Source organism: Mrakia frigida (assembly GCF_051309035.1).
Source record: "Mrakia frigida strain ATCC 22029 unplaced genomic scaffold BDY24scaffold_7, whole genome shotgun sequence".
Lineage (NCBI taxonomy): Eukaryota > Fungi > Basidiomycota > Tremellomycetes > Cystofilobasidiales > Mrakiaceae > Mrakia > Mrakia frigida.
The window spans coordinates 771,774-787,868 of NW_027481274.1; the positions used below are offsets into that span (position 1 = coordinate 771,774).

Here is a 16,095-nt window from a genome sequence, read left to right on the forward strand (position 1 = left end):
GCGATACTTCGAGGAAAGATCGTCCGTCGGAACGCGTCGAAGATTCTCCCTCCGTTCTCCTTCCCTTGCCTCCGACTCTCGGCTTTCGACGATCAGAGAAGAGCAAGTAAGGAGAGCGTAGATCTTTCATGATTGTCGTAAACGAAGCAGAAAATCTACCGAAGAAACATTTGCATCTTGCAAGTGCTAGTCCGGTAGAAGGGGGTTGGGGGTTGTTGAGATGGAACGAAGCGGTTTGAAGGCGACGTTTACTCGGCCTGAGGAGCAGGGAACTCGCTAAAGAAACGCATGGGATAGAGAGGAGAGTCAGTAAACGAGAGAAGGAAGACGGGAGGGGGAGAGAAAGGGAAGAAGGACTAACAAGACGACGTCCTTTCCAGTCAATCGTCGGTAGATGGAGGAGAACGAGTCGAGCTTGTACTCGAGCAGGTTGGAGTCCTTGGAGTCGAGGAAGCTGTGGGAAAGAAAAATAACAAGTTCGGAGGGATGGGAGGTAAGAAAAGTGAAAGGGGAACATACAGGGATGCAAGGAGATGAGAGAGCGAGAAGAGAACGAAGCGACCCGAAGGAAGTTCGAGCGCTCGCTCACTGCTCTCGTTTCTCTGTCCCCCAAGAGGCGGGACACGACGAAGGTGGCTACTCACACCCTGGTCAACTTGCTCCCATCGGTGGAGACTCGGGTTCGCTTTCCCTGAAGAAGCGAAAGATCAAAGGAGGGGACGAGGTTAGGTCGGAGAGGAGGGACGAGGGCAGAAGGGAACGGAGAGACGAACGGTGATCTCGGAAGGGAAGACGAGGTCCTCAAGGATCTTCTCGTGGATGACCTGAAGAGAGAGGAGGAGAGGGAGGACGAGTCAGTTTCGAGAGAGAGAGGTAAGGAAGGACAGGGAGGGAGGAACGAACGGTAAGAGTCCTGGATCGGGGTCGCTGCTGCTTAACCCTGGAGTGTCGGGTAGGCTGTCGGAGCATTCGTCGCTGAGCGAGGAAGACGACGTGTCGGTCGGAGAACTTCTTCTCGAGCTCTCGGGTGAGCCTGAAGGGGAGGAGAGGGAGAAGGAGGTCAGCTCGTTCGTTTTTTTTGCGTTCCTTCCTTCCTCCTCCTTCCCCTTCCCGTCCTCCCTACTTCCTTCCTCCCTCTCTCGTCCCACCAACCGACGCCGAGAAGACAACATAGATGCGAAGAGTACATACCTCTGCTGGACCTTGTGGAAAGCCTTGAGCTGAGGAACGGGGACGAAGATGATGATGGCCTTCTTTCCACCCTTAACGTCGACCTCCTTAGCGGCCGAGATCTGGAGAGCTCGGAGCTCAGCCTTGAGCTCGGGAACGTTGTTCTCGAGGTCGAGGATGGCCTGGGCGACAGTCTGCTCAGTCTCGTCAGGAGCGGTGGTAGGGGCGTTGGCAGTTCGCTGGATCTTGGAGGTGAAGGAAGACATCTTGACCTGAGAAGGAGGAGGAGGAGGAAGAGGACGGAGGGAAAGAAGCAGGGAGTAAGTTTTTCCGTTCGTTCGTAAGGTGAGAGAGGGGAGGGGAGAGACGAGGGGAGAAGGGAGGAAGAAGAGGGACACACGAGTTGAAACAGGAGGAGCTGGACGGGAGACAAAAGAGGAAGAGGGAGAAAACGAGAATTTGGAAGCGACTTTCGGATAAAAAGAATTGCCTTCGACTTGGGAGGTTTGCTGAGAGATTTAGGTCGAGCAGAAAGAGATTCGATCGGATTGCGAGACATGAATCTTCAAATCGAGAAAATCTTCAATCAAACGGCCCTCGAGGGCTCGAGAAAGGAAGGCCGTCGGTCCTGGCTCTTTCTCTCGCTCTCTAGGACACCCAGGGGGAGGCTTCCGCCGCAACAGCAGCCGGCTAGTAACTATAGAATTCAAAAATGCGCCTAGGAAGTAGGAAGCGGAATGGAGCTTTTTCGAACGTCCCAGAGCGAGAGAAGACGGAGGTTCGACGCGACGATGAACGCGGTTTGGCTCTCTGACTTCGGGAACTGCGACTCCTCGAGCGGAAAACGACCCAGAAGTGTAAAGTCACCTCGGAAGACGTTGACCGATTTGCGGAGCTTGCGACGAACTCTAAGCTGCCATAAGGCGAGGGAGACGAGCGAGAAGAACTCGCCGTCGTCGAGAGACCTCCCCAGCTATATTTCTCCAGTCTCGAGAACTTGGCGGCTCCTTGAGCGAAAGAAGGCGTCTCTAGGAAAGCTCAAGATTCAAAGAAAGAAAGCAAAGCAGAGCCGAGGTGAGGCCTCTTGTCGCCGTCGAGGGGAGGAGGTCGACTCCAGCAGAAGGGGAGAGCTCGATTCGTCTTTCCCTTCCCTTCGTCCCTTCCAACCCCCATCTTACCTTACTCCGACCCATCCACAGCTTTCTCATGGCACAACGTAAACTTCAGAGTCAGTACCTCATCCATATATGTCAAAATACCTCGGAAGAAGTCGTTGTAGGGAGCTGTTTGGGCTGACCAGGTCTTGCTCTCCCTCTTCCTCCTCCTTCCTTCCTTGCCCTCCCTGCTCGTCCCTCCAATTCGTCTTTCGCCAACCTCCTCTTCTCACATCTCCACTCGATCCGATGTCACCTCTCCTGGTTATCCCGGTCACCTCTCTTCCCTTCGACGTTGCTCCATGCTCGACCTCGCCACCTCGCTTCCCTTCTTCCTTCCTCTCCCTCTCCCTCCTCGCCTTTCGTACTCCTCCCAGCCGATGTCGTCAAGACCATCAAACGAGTGACGGAGGGAGTGGAAGCCTTCGAGACTCTGTTTACAAAGATGGAAGCTTCGACGAATGCTGGTCAGTCCCTCCCTCTCTTCATCGACAAGATCGATCGAGAGCTTTCCATCGCTCGACAGAGAGCTCGTCCCTTCTCCTCCCAGCCTCCGTCTTTGGTCCTGACTCTTCGCTCCTCATGATCTCTTCTGTCTACAGTCCAGAAGGAGAAGTGCGAAACGGACCTCAAGACCCAGATCAAGAAGCTTCAACGGCTGAGAGACCAGATCAAGACTTGGATCGCTAGCTCAGAGATCAAGGACAAGGAGCCGTTGACAGAAACGAGGAAGCTGATAGAAACAGTGAGTACTCCCTCTGTCTTACTATTGGAGGTCTCGTTGGATTGATGTAGGGGAGGGCGAGTCGGCTGAGCTGGCAGGGAGGGAACGAAGGAGGGAAGGAGAGGAAGGGAGGGAGAGAGCTCAGCCGAAACGGTCAGCTCTTCGTCGAGCGACTCTTTTGTCCCGGCCGAGACGAGCTGGCTCGTCAAAACATCCTCGACCATGCTCTCTAGACCATTCTACACGACTTTTGACGTTCCATCGTTGCTTACTCGAAGTTATGCGACCAGCGCTGACCTCTTCTTCCTTTCGCCATCTCCTTCCTCCCTTCCTCCTCCTCTCCCTTCCCCCCTTCAACAGCAAATGGAACGCTTCAAAGCTCTCGAGAAGGAAATGAAGACCAAAGCCTTCTCGAAAGAAGGTCTCATCGCCGCTACCAAGCTCGACCCAGCAGAGAAGGCCAAACTCGACGCCAACAACTGGCTCTCCTCCATGATCGACGAGCTCTCTCGCCAGGTCGAGCAGTCGGAAGCCGAGATCGAACTGCTGGCTGCCTCGCAGGGGAAGAAGAGAGGGAAGGGAGCGGGAGGAGAGAGGGTGGGAGAGCTCGAGAGGTTAAACGAGAGGAGGAAGTGGCACGTTGGAAGGATGGAGCTCGTTCAGAGGATGCTCGACAACGGAGGAATCCCGCTGGACAAGGTGCTGGCGACGAAAGAGGATATCTCGTACTTTGTGGAGTCGAATACTGTGAGTCTTCGTATCTGGTTGAAGGTGTGAGGGCAGGCGGGATGTGGGTGGGCGAGGAGGCGTGTTGAAGGAGGGAAGGAGAGGAAGGAGAGAGAGCTGACCTCGAAACTTCATTGCTCTTTTGCTTTCGTCCTTGTAGGAGGAGGACTTCGAGGAGGACGAGGGAATTTACGACGACCTGGATCTGCAGGAGGACGAGGATCACTTTGGATTGGGAGAGAAGGACGACATCCTGTCTTCGCACGACTCTCAGTCTCTGGCGGACGGTGAGCTTCTTCCTTCCTTCCTCTCTCCATCCTCTCCCGCTCGCCCACTCACACCCTCTTTCCGTCCTCGCTTTTCGATCCTGCAGAGGTATCGGAACCTGTCCGGACACCTGCCAAGTCGAGGATCACCGTCAACACCAGCAACCACGACGAGGAATCGAGCAACAGCAGCGGAGCTCTGGCGAGGAAGACTTCGTTGGACGACGCGTCGACGAGTCCTTCGACGAAGAAGACTCCTGTTCGAAGTGAGTTCGATATCTCTGATCGTTCTCTTTCGTCTCTCTCTACTGACAAGATTCCTCGTTCTGCCAGAAACCACGCTCGAGTCGAAACCAGAAGGTCGGTTCTTTCGTCTCGACCTCGTTCCGCCTGGTCTCTCTTTCCAGCACCAACTGACCAGCTCTCACTTCCCTTTCCTTTCCGTTTTCTCAGTTCCCAAACCTCCTCCAGTACCCTCTCCCAACTTCGCTCAACAACCCATGTCCTCAGCTCTCAAAGCCGGTCTCCCCTCCAATCCTACAGCCACTCCCGCCGCTCGTCCTCCAGCGGCCGCTTCTCTGCCCGCCATTCGTTACGCCGCCGCTGCAGCAGCCGCCGTCGCTCCTCCCACTCCTACCTTCTCAGCACCCTCTCCTGCTCCTCTCGCCCCTCCTCAACCTCAGCCTTCTCCGGCGACTCTGGCTCCGGCCGAATCCCTGCCTCCTCCGATACCTAGCCCTTCGACGGAAGCCTCGTACTCGTTCGCCGCTCCCAGTCCTCCTCCAAGCCATCTCTCGACAGTATCGAGTCCCAGGTCGGCGAACGCTGCTCCTCAGCAGCTGACACCATCACCTGCTCCCAGTCTGGCCGAGCAGCAGAAGCAGCAGGAGGCCACACGAGGTCAGCAGCAGAACAGTTCGTTTATTTTTCGTTCGATGAGATTCGAGCTCGAGACTGACCACTACCGTATTCATTACTTCCCTTACAGATGCTCCTCCTTCGTTGAACAACGTGAGACCGTGCCGTCTCCATCTTCTCGACGAATCGCGTCGAGCTCACCCTTTTCCGTCCTTCCCTTCTTCCCTTTAGTACGCCGACCAATCCCCCATCCCCAGTCACACCAACGGAGCTCCCTCACCTCAACCTCCTTCTCAACAACAAGCTCCTCAACAACCTCCTTACAACCCCTCCTCAGCCAACATCTCTCCTCTCCCCACCCACACCGCTCACCCATCCGAGGTCTCGCCTTCGCCTCAAGCTCAACAACCAGGATCTGGAGCTCCTCTCCAGTCGATTGGACATGGTCTTCAGCAGCAGCAACAGCAACAACAGCAGCAGCAGGGACCTCCTGGATCGAGGAACGAAGGACAGAGGTTGCCGAACGCTTTGGCGGATCTGGTGTCGAGTTTCGAGAACGCGAAGCAGCGATGTGAGTCTTCGATCTTTGCTCGACCCTTCACTGCTTCTGGTAGAGCTTCCTGCTGATGCTTTCCTTCGATCTTGCTCAAACGCAGCCGCCTCACGCACTGGAAACATGGATCAGATGCACTCTGCTCTCGACGCCAGCTTCCACGCTCTTCCCCATCCCACCGACGCTGAGAAGTGAGTACCTGCTCTCTCTTCGAGCTTCCATCTCCCTCGACGCTTACTGACTTCCTGCTTTCCTCTCCATCGCTTCTTCTCTTTTCTCTTCCAGGCCCAGGAACTACGTCCCCAAGAACCCGATCCAGAACCCTCCTCACTACCCTCAGGAGCCCTTCGCCGGTTTCCAGGACCGAGAGCTCTACCCCAAGATGGATCTCGATACTCTCTTCTACATCTTCTACTACCACGCCGGGACTTACGAGCAGTGAGTCGCTTCCCAAACCCCTTCCTCGTCACATCACTCGTCGGCTGACTTTCGACCTTCTTCGTTCGCCCGTTCAGATGGCTCGCTGCTCGAGAACTCAAGAAGCAGTCGTGGAGGTTCCACAAGCAGTACCTCACGTGGTTCCAGAGGCTGTCGCAACCTCAGGCGATCACGGATGACTACGAGCAGGGGATGGTGAGTCGATTCTCGTTTTGGTTCGTCTCTCGAGGTCGAAGCTGACGCTCATTCCCTTCTTCTTTTCTTTCTTCGCAGTACATCTACTTCGATTGGGAGAACTCGTGAGTCTATTCCAGACTCGCATCTTTCCGCCTCGAAGTCCAAGCTGACCTCTTTCCTTCCTCCTCTTCGACGACGATCAGGTGGTGCCAACGTGAGAAAACACGCGTCCCCGTCGCGTTCTTCTCGTCCCCTCTTTCCCTACTGACGCCTTCTCCCTTTCCCGTTTCTCTCTTGTTTCGAATCAACAGGCAAGAAGGCCGACTTCCGGTTCGTTCTCTCTCCTCTTCGCATCCTATCTCTTCCCCACCTCTCGAGCTGACCTCTTTCGCTCTCCTCTTTTCTCCCTCTTCAAGATTCGAGTACCGATATCTGTCGTTCGTGCCCACTCTCCCTCACTGCCTTCACCCCTCCTCTCCACCTACTGACCTCTTCCGCTCTTTCGCTTCTGCAGGGAGGACGCGTAGATGATCCGAATCTCTCGAAGGTGGAACGAACGATCTCTCTCTTTGTCTTCTTCTTCTCTCTTTCTCCTCTCTTATTCCTTTTGAAATTTTGGTAGTTGTTAACTTTGTGTCGTATAACAGATCTGGATCTCTTTCTCTTCTCTCTTCTTTGTGAAACGGCGAGCGGGAAGAGGTCGGGTCGGAAGGACGTTTCGCAAGGCGCGTTCGAAAGCTAGGGAAGGCAAGGAGACCCTTCCTTTGAACGAGAAGAGAGCTACAGTACATGAGATGTTGTGGCAAGCTCGAGTCGAGTTGAGGCAGCTCTCCTCTTCTTGCTCTTCTTGTCTGTTTTTCGTCTCGCCCGAGGAAGGTGACTTCCCGACGAGGCTGCGACCGTCGGATGCGTTCACTTCGCTCGCCTGCCGCTCTTGCAGTGGGAAAATTCTCCTTCCACCCTATCAGCTCTACAACCTCCCATCCCCTGCGAGCTTCACGAACGAATCTTCGCTGCTGGAAGAAAAATTAGGTTCCGAACCTGTCCCTTTCCTTTCGTCGGCTCACTTTCATTCTCGCTCTCCCAAACCGCCATCACCTCGACTTTCCCTTCCCTCTTCTCCTTCCTCTTTTCCCCCCCCTTCTCTTCGGATCGGATGGACGCCTAGGATCCTTCGACTTTACCTTAGGACCCTTTTTAGAACCCCTTTCCTCCCTTCGACAAGCTCGCAACAGAAGGAATTCAACGAAAGGAAGCAAGCTCGCACGGCCGACTCCTTCCCTTCCTTCTAGCATGGCTCGTAATCAACGACAGCTCAGGTGAGCTCTCGTTACAATCTCTCTCCAAGCTTCGTTGTATAGATACTCACTCTCGTTAATCTCGTGTTTGTTGCCACCAGCTGTTTCCTCCTCTCTTACCTCGCTCTCTGCCTGTTCGCGGCTCTCTTCTCCCTCCGTCACTCGATCCGCTCTTCCTTCTCCCTCCTCCGTTCTCCGATCCCCGCGTGGACGCTCCTCGGTCCTCTACCGTACGGACCTCATCTGCCTCCTCCTCGTCACCCTTCGATCTCGTACCTCACTGCGGATCAGAAACACTCGCTCGAAATCCTCTCCATCGAAGGCTACCCCTCCCCCTTGCACGCAGGCAAAGCTCGCTCCCTTCGCTCCTTGCAACTCCTACACGAATGCGCCATGGACCCGACGAGACAGTGCGAGACAACTCCTCGCGGCAAGGTCGTCATCCTCGAAGCGGATTACTTCCGGTGGGCTCTGTACGGGATGAACGACGGGGAGCACATCTGGGCAAAGAGCGTGCTCAAGGCGTTCGACGAGCTGGGATACACGGTCCTGGTTAGCGAGAGTGCGAGGGAGACGAACGAGTTGTATGCTCGACTGAGTGGAGCGGTCGTGTTGGTCATCAAGACGAGGGACGAGATGGAAAAGTGCGTGGAGAGCTCGAGGAAGGGCAAGCTCGGAGGGTGTTTGGAAGGCGAGAGGAACACGAGAGGGATTCCGGTTTGGAAGGTTCGTCGAGGCCCATATAGTCCTCCTTCTTTCGAGCCCTTTCTGAGAAGCTGATGTTTGGATCTCTTCGTTTCTGCTTCGTTCGTTTCTCGTTCGCCAGATCATGGCCATGTACTTCTTCCCCAACCCAGGACACCCTCTCGGAACTTCCTGGACCCTCTCTCCTGAGCCCTACCACGAAGCTGGAGCACTCGGATCGGACGCGAGATACCTGGGCTACTCGATTGAGGATGCTTGCTTGAGCGTGCCGGTGGTACCGGTGGAGGAGAGGGAGAATAGAGCTTACATCCTGGCGAAGGTGAGTCGGCACGAACGAAGGAATCGAAGCTCAACATTCGAGGTCTCCTCCTTCCTTCGAGCTCACCTCGCCTTCCTTTCCTTGATTCGATTCTGTAGTACCACAACTACTTCACTTCCTCAGAAACGTTCGTTCTACTCTCCATCCTTCCAACGACCCTCGAAAACCTCCCTCTTCTCGACGATCTCCCCACCCTCGTCTCGCATCGTCTCAGGCTGATCTCACCCTCCTTTTTCTTTCCCTCTCTCCGTTTTCGCAGCACCTGGTCCCTCGACTCCTTCCCTCGCATGTCCTCCTCCCTCTCAACCACCTTCGTCGGAGGATGGGTCGATCGAGGCAACCCTCATCAGGCCTCGCCCGTCGAGGGAGTCACCAACTTGGGAAAGATGGACAGGGAGGCGTTCGTGAGGGAGATGGCGAAGAGTAAGGTGTTGATTGGGATGGGGAATCCGGTGATTAGTCCTACGTGAGTGCCACGAACACAGACTCTCTGTCTTTTGAGAAGCTTGACTGACGAGGTTGTTTTTGCTGGTGAACGAGCAGTCCTTACGAAGGTTCGTCTTCTGCCCGACGCGTCGATGATCGATTCGATTCGACTCCTCGAGCTGACTCTTTTTTTTTCTCTTCGCTTCGTTTTGATCAGCCCTCTGCCTAGCCGTCCCCTTCATCAACCCCATCCGAGACTGGAACCGAGACGACCCGGACAACCGAGACACCTGGCTCTCCCAGCACAACGGCCTTCACGAGCTTTCCCCTCCTTACGTTTATCACGTTGTGAGTCTTCCCCTTCTTCCTCCTTCCTCCGTTCTCTCTCTCCTCTCCCTCCCTCTCTTCGCTTCTCTTCTCGTACTGACACTCGTTCGTTCCGCTTTTGGTTTTGCACGTCGCCAGCACCAACACGACGAAGAAGGCCTCACAGCAGCCGTCCAAGCAGCGCTCGTCTCCCCCATCGAACGCTACGTGCTCCCGAGGATGAGGCAGGATGAGGTGAAGGAGAGGGTGAGGAAGATGGTCGAGGACGTGGATTGGTGGAAAAGGTGGAGGGAGTTGGGCGACGAGGGGAGGAAGTTTAAACCGAATTAGACGACGGACGACGACGAGACTCGGTTTGTGTTTTGCTGTATTTCTTGGGGATGGTCTCATTTTTTTTTCTCCTCTTTCGAACGCGTTCGATGTTCTTCGGACTCTCGCATTTAGATCTTCTCCTTTCGTCGCGTCGCATCTTTGGGTTTCTTTTTTTTTTCGTTCTCTCACTCGCTCTCCCACTTTTAGATGTTTGCCTGCATTACCACCCATCACCCCACCATCTATAGCCTTCGTTTTCTTGATATCTGTACATCCGTGTCCCCATCGTCGTCGTCGTCCAGATCCGAATCCGAGTCCGATTCCCCGGCGGTCGAGCTCTCTGCTCCTCTTCGTAGAAGGCTCGAGCTTCTTCTTGGCGCCGCTGCAAAAAGATCGGTCGAAAGAAAGGAAGAAAAGAGGAAAGAGGAAGCAAGACGGAGAGAAGAGAGAACGAGCCGAAGTCAACAAGCAGGCGCGTTCGAACCTCCAAGCAAAGACGCGAACAGGTCAACTCGTTTGATATGAAAAGGTTGCTTCAGGTGCCATGAATATCCGGACTATTTAGTATAAGTAAATACAACGCTACAGTTCTGAGCAGAATGACTAGGTTCCAAGCAAAGCGAACAAACGTGTAGACCTTCGTCTCGTCCTCCTCCCTCCTTCTCACAAAGGACCCTCCCAGCGTTGAAAGCCCGACAGACCCGCTGCCCCTTCCTGATCATCACTTTCCTCTCCTGCATCGAACACGGAATTGGCCTCCCATCCCCAAAGGACGACCTCCGACATTGGCTGGTAACGTGCGTATCGAGCCCTCCGCATATCGGGCATCGTTGCGGTTGGCCTGGCGAGAGAAGAAAGGAGGAAGAGGAGCGAGTGTGGTCTGAGATGGGTGGAAGGGGCCGGGGATCCTTGGGAGGTTTCGATCTTGGTTCCTGGGATGGAAAGGGGGGAGGGCGACGAGAGAAGGCGAGGGATTCCGACGATGACAGAGAGAAGGCGAGGGATTCCGACGACGACGAGTCGAGATCGGCGTAGTTGAGTCTGGAACAGGAGAAGAGACGGACTTCAGCTCAAGAATGAGATACGAAGTGACGATAACTTGTTGAAGATCTCACAAAGTCCTTGCATCTTGGCGATGAGAGCTGGGAGGGAGAAAGCGAAGGTCAGTTTGACGCGTCGTTCGTGCCCCTCCCGACCGAGAAAGATGGTTCACTCACAAAGAGAACTTGTGTAGATCGTCTGCACCTTGGGTTCCCTTTACTCTACGCCCATCCGTTAATCTACGCCCATCATCTTCTGCTGAGACTACGCGTTGACTCCAAGGAAGAGAGACGAGGTTCCGGTTCGGCTCCTCGCGTCGACTCAGGCGGCCGTTTGGGAGATATGCTTCGAACAGGAAAGCTCGAAGGTGGAACAATCGAGCTGCTGGAGGATGGGAGTGGATTCGAGGACAGTTCTACGGCGAGTTTAGGTGGCGACGAAGGACGAGGAGAGACGGCCGACGAGGGTGAATCCGAATCGATTTCGTCAACCTCTCCATCCTCGAGCACGCTCCTCTCCATTCCTTCCTCTTCCTCAGGACTCCTTTTCAACCTCTTCCTACTCGGAGAAGAGCTTCCACTCTGGCTCCTGATTCGACTTGACTCCACGTCCTGCGAGACGGGTTCTTCTCGTCTTGAGACGACGGTTTGGACGAGAGGATGCGAGGGTGTGGGTGCGGAGGAAGATAGAGGTAGACGAGATGGGCGATGTTCTTGGCGAAATATAGGTGAGCTGGACGGTCGTAGAGCTGGAGGAGAGGGTGATCTGGTTGGGAGCGAGGTTGGAGGAAGAGCGAGTTGGATGGATGAGGGGACGCGGATGAGATTCAGGAATTTGATGGGAGGTGGAGGATCCGAGGGACGACGAGGGAGAAACTCGGGGACGGGTACGAGTAGCAAAGGGTTTAGAGGAACCTGTGGTGGATCCAAGGGTGGTACTGGCGGTGGTTCGACGGGAAGGGACAAAGGGACGGGAGAGCTGGAAGAGGAGGGAGACTCGAGGTCAGTTCAACTGAATGAGCAGCCCTGGTCAGAGCGATAGAAATGCCACGCACGAAACTGTGACAGAAGATGCATCAAGAGCTTCTCGTGGTACGGGAGGAGAGGACGACGAGACGAGGGATCCATTCGAGACGTTGAGAGGGGACGCAGAGCGAGCTGGCACCGTTTCCGGAGGGATGCTGCACGAATCAAACAGGGTCGCAGTTGCAAGGTCAGTAAAGTTTCCGGTAGCTGAGACCTCAAGCATCGAGCAAGCGAGCTAGAGAAAGACTCGCCTCGACTCTCCTGCCGCTACGGAGCCCTCCTCGATCCCATCTGCAGCTTCCTCAATCCACCCAACCACCTCCAGAGGTTCCATCTCTTCGTTCGTAGCCTCCTGAGCAGCTGGTGCAGTCCCCAAGAGCAACCTTCCAAGCTCGGAACTCCCGTAGAGTGTCCGGAAGTCGTCGAGGGAGAGGCGGGCTCGAGCTCTCTTGATGATCTCCAACTGGGAACGAAACAGACGCAGAGGTTCAGCAAGAAAGAGGAGTGAGGAGTTAGTGGCAGAGAGAAAAGACCTGAAGAAGGAGCTGGCATGAAGCGAGGAGGCGAGACCAGAAATGAAAGGGAGAGGAAGGAAGGGCAACGAAGGAACGCTCGAGCTCACCTTTGCCTCCTTCATCTTTTCTTCCTCTTGTTGGAGCTCTTGCTGGAGGAGAGACATCGTTTCGTCTCTCTGGAAGCGTCTCGTGTCAGATCTGAACCCAGTCTGAGCTTGGAAAGCGGGAATCCGTACGAGAAGAGAGAAGGGAGGGAGGGGAGAGTTGATGGCCGTCGAGCTCAACTCTCCTCCTACTTTCGAAACCCTTCGTGCGAATTCCCCTCTCCTCTCGACGACCCCGAAGAAAGCGAAAGAGAAAACATATATGAGTGCGTCGATGGTAAGTATAAGATGTAAAGGACAGGAGTTGTTGAGGACTCTGTGGGGTATGTTAAGGGGAAGTGAGCCTGTTAAGAGGCTGATGCGACGAGAAAGAGTACGAACGAAACGAAGAACGAGAGCAAAACGAGGACGAAGGCGCTGCGAAGGAAGATGGAGAATGAGATTGAAGGGAGTTAACAAGAAAACGAAGAGCAAAGAAGAAGCAACCGTGAGTCGTAACCAAGATTAAACGAAAGGAAAGAAGGAACGAAGAAAAGGAGCGGGCGCGACGCGTCTCCCGTCTATTTACCCACCACCCCATCCCCAGTCACATCGTTCACCACCCTCTCCTCCTCCTCCTCCTCCTGCCCACCGTTCACAACGCTCCCAACCCTCAACGAATCCTGACTCGGCGTGTTCGGAAACGGGATCAACCCTCTCTCCTTCTTCTTCACCACCTTTTCCCCGACCCCACTCCTTCCAATCGTACTCTCCCCCGTACTCCGATCATCCCCCTCCTCCGCAGTCGAGCTCGCTTCCCTACTCCTGCTCCCACCGTTCAGCGTCTCCCCAATCACACTCAGCACCTTCCTCAGCCCTCCTCCTGCACCTCCTCCTCCCGCTCCAACCCCACCACCGTTCGGAGTGATACTCTCCAAACTCTCCGACCTCGGCACATCCTGTCCTCCGAACGTCGATTTCCTAGGCGTGATCAGGTCCTCCTCGGCGGAGGCGTCGAACGAGTTGCGTCGCCGAGGCGAGAGGAAGCCGTCGTCGGCTGAGGAGGGTGAGTCTGGGTTTTGAGGGAGGAGAGGGGAGGAAGAAGCTCTGGGGGTGGTGGGTTGAGAGGAGGTGGGGGCGCGAGGAGAGGAGTGGGTGGAGTGGGCTTGGGAACGGAGGTTTTGGGAGGAGGAGGTGGGTTGGAGGATGCCGATGCTGGTGAGGTGCGAAGAGAAGGAGAAGGAAGGTCAGGATGAGAGTTGACAGACGCAAGAGAAGAAGAGGAGAGGGTGGAGATGGTGAGTCAAAAGAGCAAAGAAGAGGAAAGAGCACACTTACGGAGGTAAGATCGAAAACATCAACGCGTCCTGATCCGGTTGAGCGTAAGCTTCGAAGGGATCTGCCGTCGCGAGCCAGATCAGAACCAAAGCAATCAGCAACTCGTTTCATTCTCTCCCTTCCTCGAGATGGAAATCGAACCCAAACTCACCAGGATTGGCAGCCAACAGCGGTTCCAGCACCGAATCGTTCGCCTTCATCGAAATCTTGTCCATCATCTCCAACTGAGTCTTCACCACCATCCCCACCTTGCCCAAGATTGTCTCCCAGATCTCATCCTCCGCGTCGAGTACCTACACAACAAACCAAACAACAACAAACCCAAAGTCAGCTCCCAACAACACGTTCGTCCGGCCCTCCCTCTCTCCTCCTCTCCTTCCCTCCTCTCCTTCGCGTCCTGAAACTCACCTCCCCGTGATACTCCATCTTGAGCATATCCAACTCGTGCACATGAGCCTGGAGCAACTCCAACGTCTTCCTGAACGAGTTGAGATCCCTTCCTCCCTTGCCTTTGGCAGCCTTCTTGCCAGCGGATTTCAGGTTGGCCGACTCGATTTCCCTGATGAGCTTGGTCTTTGCGACGAGCGCTTGCTCGTAGGAGGCTTGACGGTCGATGGTTTCTTGACGGTAGGTGTCGAGAGTATGGAGGAGGGGGATTTCAAAGCTCTGTGGAGAACAAAGCGAAGCAAAGGGAGTCAGTCAGCTTCGAAGGAAGGAGGAGAGGGAAGGAGAGGGGGTTGAGTCGAGTCGACGCGAACGAACTGACCTTGTAGAAACTGTCTCCCAAGACCTGTTCCGAATTGCTGACAACGTAATGGAAGCCAGCCGTTGCCATGAACCCTGGACCACTATGATCCGCTCCCTTCAATCTGCTCACGACCTCCAACGCTCCCGCCAACCTCGCGCTGGCCTGTGACTTCTCCAGCAACGCTCTCCTGTACGTCTTCCCGGCCTCCATCAGATCCTCGTAGGCTCTCAGGGAATCTCGGAGGTCGGACCGGTTGATGATAAGGTGAGGCGCGTTGGTTCCGTTCGCGAGGGATCCCGAGGTCGTTTGGGAGAAGGAAGGCGAAGGAGGACGAGCCGGGTGGGAGGGGGAGGAAGGAGGTGGGATCGAGGAGGACGTCGTTGAGCGCAGGGAATCGAGACGAGGACGGGTGGAACGACGGTCGTAGGCTGTTGCCATGGCGAGAGGGAGAGAGAGAAGGAAGAGAGGAAGAAGAAAAGGGCTGGATGGCGGTTTGGAGGAGGAAGGAAGGGAGGAGAGGAGAGGAAGGAGCTGGCAGCCTGCGGCTCATGGACATGACCGGCGTGTTTTTCTCTTGTCGTTGTTTTCATTACTACAGCGAGCAAGACGAGTATCGATCTAGCAGTGAATTATAGTTGTATTATAGATTACTGATGATACACGAATCGCTGAAACCCTTTGCGTTTCCATCTCCTCCTTCGAGCTGAGCCTCCTCTCTCGCTCGCTCAGAAAGGCAGCACGCTCCCAGCTCCTCTCAGAGCCATCTGTCCTCCGAACCGAAGAGTCGTGATTCCTCCAGGGACTGTAGCGGGAAGCGAAGCGAAGGAAACCGAGAAACTCGATCAGCTTGTCGAGCTCGAAACGAAACGCGCGAAGATGGATTCGAAGAACGAACAGTAAGCAGCGAGATAGGACAGCAGAGCGACGACTTGGATGATGGCTGAGATGAGAGTCCCGAAGAAGGATTTGGCCTGAGTGAAGTAGATTCAAGGTCAGCGTTCGGCGACAACGGACGAGGTTGTTGAGCTCGAAACGAGGGAAGAGGAGACGAGTCGCTCAAACTCACTCCTACAGCCATGTACATCGTCATCCCCAGCGATCCAACGTAGGCTATCGAGAAGGGAAGTCGTTCCGGTGAGATGAGATGCTTGAAGTGAGCTACGGGTCCCATCAGGACGGAGAATCTGGTGAAGTTCGAGGAGGGAAGGGTGTGAGCTCGAGCTCAACGAAGCTCCCTCGTCTCGGACTCCATCCGGCAAGGTTCAAGATATGTTGCTCACCCCATCATGAAGAGGAAGGATCCCAGTCTGTTTGTGACATGTTCCGAAGAGTAATTGAGGTCAGGCAAGTCGGAGGGAAGGACTCGAAGGAAGGGACGAACGTGAAAGCCACCGCAAACTTCCTAGGCTTGATCGCCAGAATTGGCAGAGTCAAGAAAGCAACAAAGAAGCACACAGCACCACCCGCCAGGCAACCCAAGAAAGCCATGAACCTGTTTGAACCAAAAGAGGTCAACTCTCTCTCTCGCTTCCTTCCCTGCCCCATCACTTCCCTCCCTTCGACCTTCCTTCAATCGGACTCACCTCTCCCACCTGCTCAGCGCGAAATAAGCCTCCTCCTCGTTCGTTCTATCCGCACTCCTCAGCGGGACGTAGCCGGACACGGAGTTCTGGAACGAATTCCAGTACGAGGTCGGAGCGGGAGGGAGAGTAGCGGAAGCGAGCGGGGTCGAGTCGTTGGTGGAACCGCCTTGGGCCCAGCGGAAGGAGGAGAGTTGAGAGGCGAACGATTGGGGTTGAGACATGCTGGAGCAGGGAGGGGGCGATAATTTGAGGGAAGATGGGTGGAAGGTGAGAGTTGGAAGGAAGGTAGGAAGGGTGAGCTCGAAGCGC

At 55.1% G+C, this 16,095-nt stretch overlaps 8 protein-coding genes across 8 annotated transcripts; 2 read left to right on the top strand and 6 right to left on the bottom strand.

The window, feature by feature from the left end:
• Nucleotides 1–154: 154 nt before the first annotated feature.
• On the bottom strand, nt 155–1,594 carry BDY24DRAFT_382233 (eS7 family ribosomal protein). The gene is made up of 7 exons (XM_076639472.1): nt 1,571–1,594; nt 1,192–1,442; nt 904–1,033; nt 774–824; nt 645–691; nt 362–454; nt 155–276 (listed from the first exon to the last, which is right to left on the bottom strand). The coding sequence occupies exons 2-7, from the start codon at nt 1,434–1,436 to the stop codon at nt 249–251; spliced, it is 594 nt and encodes a 197-aa protein (XP_076498957.1). The 5' UTR covers nt 1,437–1,442; nt 1,571–1,594; the 3' UTR covers nt 155–248.
• Nucleotides 1,595–2,336: 742 nt separating this feature from the next.
• On the top strand, nt 2,337–6,737 carry BDY24DRAFT_382239 (CNOT2/3/5 family protein). Its single transcript, XM_076639473.1, has 18 exons — nt 2,337–2,398; nt 2,702–2,791; nt 2,927–3,069; nt 3,409–3,795; nt 3,935–4,061; nt 4,148–4,306; nt 4,374–4,400; nt 4,494–4,940; nt 5,029–5,051; nt 5,130–5,469; nt 5,555–5,642; nt 5,737–5,889; nt 5,967–6,084; nt 6,163–6,188; nt 6,270–6,280; nt 6,378–6,396; nt 6,483–6,503; nt 6,581–6,737. Exons 1-18 carry the CDS (start codon nt 2,377–2,379, stop codon nt 6,591–6,593), a joined length of 2,214 nt encoding a protein of 737 aa, XP_076498958.1. The 5' UTR covers nt 2,337–2,376; the 3' UTR covers nt 6,594–6,737.
• Nucleotides 6,738–7,757: 1,020 nt separating this feature from the next.
• BDY24DRAFT_338147 (uncharacterized protein) lies at nt 7,758–9,471 on the top strand (the record flags this gene model as incomplete). The annotated part of the gene is made up of 7 exons (XM_076637317.1): nt 7,758–8,090; nt 8,191–8,388; nt 8,487–8,515; nt 8,648–8,854; nt 8,932–8,942; nt 9,032–9,162; nt 9,280–9,471. The coding sequence occupies 7 exons, from the start codon at nt 7,758–7,760 to the stop codon at nt 9,469–9,471; spliced, it is 1,101 nt and encodes a 366-aa protein (XP_076498959.1).
• Nucleotides 9,472–9,981: 510 nt separating this feature from the next.
• Nucleotides 9,982–10,472, bottom strand: BDY24DRAFT_382247 (uncharacterized protein; the record flags this gene model as incomplete). Its single annotated transcript, XM_076639474.1, has 1 exon — nt 9,982–10,472. A coding segment is annotated over exon 1 (179 nt), but the record flags the coding sequence as incomplete, so codon positions are not given.
• On the bottom strand, nt 10,412–12,395 carry BDY24DRAFT_382248 (uncharacterized protein). The gene is made up of 6 exons (XM_076639475.1): nt 12,142–12,395; nt 11,771–11,982; nt 11,549–11,674; nt 10,671–11,472; nt 10,569–10,595; nt 10,412–10,494 (listed from the first exon to the last, which is right to left on the bottom strand). Exons 1-4 carry the CDS (start codon nt 12,196–12,198, stop codon nt 10,743–10,745), a joined length of 1,125 nt encoding a protein of 374 aa, XP_076498961.1. The 5' UTR covers nt 12,199–12,395; the 3' UTR covers nt 10,412–10,494; nt 10,569–10,595; nt 10,671–10,742.
• A 170-nt stretch (nt 12,396–12,565) lies between these two features.
• On the bottom strand, nt 12,566–13,628 carry STB1 (Stb1p). Its single transcript, XM_076636902.1, has 2 exons — nt 13,456–13,628; nt 12,566–13,332 (listed from the first exon to the last, which is right to left on the bottom strand). The coding sequence occupies exons 1-2, from the start codon at nt 13,473–13,475 to the stop codon at nt 12,699–12,701; spliced, it is 654 nt and encodes a 217-aa protein (XP_076498962.1). The 5' UTR covers nt 13,476–13,628; the 3' UTR covers nt 12,566–12,698.
• IVY1 (Ivy1p) lies at nt 13,452–14,641 on the bottom strand (the record flags this gene model as incomplete). The annotated part of the gene is made up of 4 exons (XM_076637309.1): nt 13,452–13,516; nt 13,607–13,748; nt 13,864–14,121; nt 14,222–14,641. The coding sequence occupies 4 exons, from the start codon at nt 14,639–14,641 to the stop codon at nt 13,452–13,454; spliced, it is 885 nt and encodes a 294-aa protein (XP_076498963.1).
• A 175-nt stretch (nt 14,642–14,816) lies between these two features.
• On the bottom strand, nt 14,817–16,056 carry SFT2 (Sft2p). Its single transcript, XM_076639476.1, has 6 exons — nt 15,787–16,056; nt 15,585–15,695; nt 15,484–15,510; nt 15,270–15,387; nt 15,099–15,174; nt 14,817–15,005 (listed from the first exon to the last, which is right to left on the bottom strand). The coding sequence occupies exons 1-6, from the start codon at nt 16,005–16,007 to the stop codon at nt 14,929–14,931; spliced, it is 630 nt and encodes a 209-aa protein (XP_076498964.1). The 5' UTR covers nt 16,008–16,056; the 3' UTR covers nt 14,817–14,928.
• Between the last annotated feature and the right edge of the window lie 39 nt (nt 16,057–16,095).